Here is a 4,246-nt window from a genome sequence, read left to right as displayed (position 1 = left end):
CCTGCCTCACGGTTCTGTTCTCCGTCCCAGATAAGCCGCTGTCCAACATGAAGATCCTGGCTCTCGGGAAGCTCTCCCAGAACAAGGACGAGGTGAAGGCCGCCGTCGAGAAACTCGGGGGGAAGCTGACGGGGACGGCCAACAAGGCCTCGCTGTGCATCAGCACCAAGAGTGAGTGCAGCCCCGTTGCAGCCCGAGATGGCGCGCCACCTCTTGGGATCGTGCCGAGGGTTGAATGGGGGCAGGCTGAGGGCGGGCAGCGTGTCGCGGACGGCGCGGTTGCTCTGCTCTAGGGAAGGGTGGCCAGCGTGTGCCCCTGGTGCCGCTGCTCCGACTGGAGCGGGTTCAGGTCCTTCTCCCGCTAAAGGCTGAGGCTGCTGTTCTCACTCCTGTCACCGGCGCTGTGCCACAGGGATTAGTAGGTTTGCTGCCAAAACAAAAGTTTGCAGCTGAAGTATACTAGGGAAATGCAGTGAAGCAAAGGTAAATGGGTTTCTTCGCAGCATTATTACACTGATGACCATTGTAATAAGTCTCTGAGACAGAGAGACAGCGTGCAGCATTTTCCAAACATACTGCCTTCCGGGTCCTTTTTCTTGAATGTTACTAACTTCTCATTCAGTAGAATGGTCTAGACCAGGGGTGGGCAAACTTTTTGACTTGAGGGCCACAATGGGTTCTTAAACTGGACCGGAGGGCTGGAACAAAAGCATGGATGGAGTGTTTGTGTGAACTAATATAAATTCAAAGTAAACATCATTACATAAAAGGGTACCGTCTTTTTTAGTTTTATTCATTTCAAATGGGCCAGATCCGGCCCGTAGTTTGCCCACAGCTGGTCTAGAGGCATTAGCGCATCATGCTGTAGAGAAGGAGTATTGCTGGGAAAGGCAGTTGTGGAAATAGCCCCAGAGCATGAGGCTGGGAGGACAGGCGAGCTGTGGGTGATGAGGGTCTGGGAGTAAGTATGACTAGAAATTTGAGATTTGACATCAGTTTTAAACTTGTTTATTCTTCCGTTTTCTGCCTGATTTGAACAGAGGAGGTGGAAAAGATGAATAAAAAGATGGAGGAAGTAAAAGAGGGCAACATTCGAGTGGTGTCTGAGGAGTTCCTCCAGGACGTGGCTGCCTCAGCCAAGAGCTTCCAGGAGCTGGTCTCAGCCCACCTGCTGTCCCCCTGGGGCGCCGCCGTGAAGGAGGAGCCTGTCGAAGTCGTGGCCCCAAAACCGAAGTCGGGGGCTGCGGTCTCCAAAAAGAGCAAAGCCCCCGTCAAAGAGGAAGGTGAGGCCTGAGCTGCCCTCTGGGGACTGAGCCAGGGGTGCCAGGGGCCCGTTGGGTCCTAGGTCCCGGTCTGTCCCCGTCTGCATGGGCCCCTGAGACGGCCTGGGTGGTGGAAGGCGCACGGGTCCCGTGTTGGCATGAGATAATGAGATACAAGTGGAAATGACCCCCTTGTCTTGCTTTCCCTTTTTAATTTACTTTTAATTTAACGTTCACATTTCTCCCTCCCCTTCCAAGGAAACAACAAATCTGAAAAGACAGTGAAATTAACTCTTAAAGGAGGGGCTGCTGTTGATCCTGATTCTGGTAAGCAAACCGATGATGGGAGAGTGGGGCCCGCCTTTGCCCTCGGGCTCCCACCACCACCACCCTGTCCTGAGACCACGCACGCCTGTGGGGACCCTCCAGGGGTGGCGCTAGGGTGTTCAAGCGGGTGTGGACTCTGCAGACCCCTTACTTACCCCTGAGCACCCTGCCCCCCTGGAGGAGGAGCTAAGGGGCCCTGCCTCCGGGGCAGGTCTGGAACGCTCTGCGCACGTCCTGGAGAAAGGCGGGAAGGTCTTCAGTGCCACGCTGGGCCTGGTGGACATTGTTAAAGGAACCAACTCCTATTACAAGCTGCAGCTCCTGGAGGACGACAAAGGAAGCAGGTGTGTTCTGGGGCGGGGTGTTCGGGGAGCTGTGCTCCAGCGGAGGGTGGGCCCGCTCTGCTGTGCCGTCAGCCTCAGGACCCGTGTGTTCTCAGTGCCTGGGCCTTCAGTCCCCTCACAAAGAGCGTGGGGTGTCGTGAGGCTTTCGGTGAGAGAGGAAGGACGCCCCCTGCCTTGACAGCCTGGCTCTCCTGGGTCCAGGAGGGCCATCTTAGGGGGTGTCACATAATCTCCCAACTCCTTTCTTATATTCCCTTGAAGATTCTAGTTTCTCATAACCTCACCCGTGTTTCTAAACTTCTGCAGCAAGTAAAGTTCGGCAAGAACTGAACTTCTAAATTTTACTTCAAACTCTGGTTACTAAAGATGTTTACAATGCCTTTTTGCTGTTATTTTTTAAACCTGAGAGAACCAGGCGAGGGCCAGTTCTGGGGTGCTGAGGGGCTGGGCTGCTTTCTGCGTCCACACCACTGGTCGATCTCCCTATTACAGCCAGCGTGGAGTGGGGGCTGTGGGTGGGTGGAACTTTACGTGGAAGGAACTCATGGAATTCTCACGGTGAAAATACTTTAAAAATGACTTTCATGTGTTAACCATTTGACTGCTAAGGAGCGCTATCGCGCTCTTCTAATTAAAACAAATTTATGTAAACAATTGGTGTTTTTTAATTTTTGTTGTTGCAAAGCAATACAAGTGAGTTTATTGTATAAAAAGTGTTTTACGTTTTTTCCCATACATGCGCAATTAGTGCCGCAGTTTTGGCATATGTCCGAAAAAATACATCAGCAGCCAAACGGTTAAACTGTTTTAGCTCATTTACTCACTGTAACTCCAGGAGATGCAAAGGTTTCCTGGGGGGAAGGTAACCCCGTGTTGGGGAACCAGGAAAGGAAAAGCCAGCGCCGCTGCCACTATACCCTGCTGACTTCCGTGTGTAAGCTTAGCTCCTCCCCCCTCTTCACCTTTCACCGACCTTTCATTTAAAACGCGAATGTCATGCCCTCACCGGCTTGGCTCAGTGGATAGAGCGTCGGCCTGCGGACTCAAGGGTCCCAGGTTTGATTCCGGTCAAGGGCATGTGCCTTGGTTGCGGGCACATCCCCAGTAGGGGGTGTGCAGGAGGCAGCTGATCAATGTTTCTCTCTCATCAATGTTCCTAACTCTCTATCCCTCTCCCTTCCTCTTTGTAAAAAATCAATAAAATATATTTTAAAAAAATAAATAAAACGTGAACATCAGAGGTGACCATAAAGAATACAAAGTATTTGGTTGGCTACTGACCATTTCTAAAGAAATACACCTCAACTGTCATTCAGTTCATTACCTACTCTGGCCAGAGGTTTGAAAAGTCAAAAATGGTTTCTTGCTCATAGAAATACACCTTCGAAAAGCTAGCTGTATATTGTCCCGCAGGAGGAGGAGTAGGCTTTTTGTAGAAATAGTCATGGTCTGTTAAATGACCGGCAATGAGAATAACATTCCCCACCACCAACCAGAAATTCTAATGGTGATTGTGGATGTGTGCGTTTCCTGGGGGCCTGGACTTACTGGGCTGTGGAGTGAAAGGGTTGTGTGGGTTCTTAGGGTCAGAAAATGTTTCTCAGGAAAGGTCAGTGTGGTGTCTTCCACACATTTCCAGGTGAAAGAACCTAATAGAATACATTTATATGCTTTTGGGCAACAGCCCAGGAAAACAGGAAGCCCCAAATTTTTTTTTTCTTTTTAAAAAATATATTTTTATTGATTTCAGAGACAAAGGGAGAGGGAGAGAGCGATAGAAACATCAGTGATGAGAGACAGTCATTGATCAGCTGCCTCCTGCACGCCCCACACTGGGGATCGAGCCTGCAACCCAGGCCTGTGCCCTGACTGGGAATCGAACTATGACCTCCTGGTTTATAGGTCGATGCTCAACCGCTGAGCCCCACTGGCTGGGCAACACGTAATTCTTATCACAAAACACCAAACACTTGCCTGGGACGTAGAGTCTGGGAGAGAGGAGACGAGGTGAGTGAGCTGAACAAGACCCAGGGCCCATGGCTGAGAGGCGACTTAGCACGTCTATCACTTACCTAGTGGTCGCTTCAGAGTTGAGGCAAAACTACAACTTATGAGATCATGGGGGCCCTCGCTGGCCACACCCCTCTCACTGTGAGCACGTGTGTTCATGAGTGTTTCTTTTGGGGGGAATTCTTTTTTTAAATATATTTTTATTGATCTCAGAGAGGAAAGGAGAGGGAGAGAGAGAGAGAAACATCAATGATGAGAAAGAATCATTGATCGGCTGCCTCCTGCACACCCCATACTGGGGAG

At 50.6% G+C, this 4,246-nt stretch overlaps 1 protein-coding gene across 1 annotated transcript in view; it reads left to right on the top strand.

Moving 5' to 3' along the window:
- PARP1 (poly(ADP-ribose) polymerase 1) overlaps positions 1-4,246 on the top strand; it is a 133,469-nt gene that overhangs the window by 92,098 nt on the left and 37,125 nt on the right. The window contains exons 10-13 of the mRNA XM_015558953.1: positions 31-171; positions 1,041-1,283; positions 1,521-1,589; positions 1,801-2,108. Coding sequence (XP_015414439.1) covers positions 31-171; positions 1,041-1,283; positions 1,521-1,589; positions 1,801-2,108 — 761 coding nt within the window. The remainder of the gene's footprint in view (positions 1-30; positions 172-1,040; positions 1,284-1,520; positions 1,590-1,800; positions 2,109-4,246) is intronic.

Source organism: Myotis davidii, unplaced genomic scaffold, assembly GCF_000327345.1.
Source record: "Myotis davidii unplaced genomic scaffold, ASM32734v1 scaffold333, whole genome shotgun sequence".
Classification (NCBI taxonomy): domain Eukaryota; kingdom Metazoa; phylum Chordata; class Mammalia; order Chiroptera; family Vespertilionidae; genus Myotis; species Myotis davidii.
Note: the sequence above shows the minus strand (reverse complement) of the source record. Positions and strands in the feature narration are given on the sequence as shown.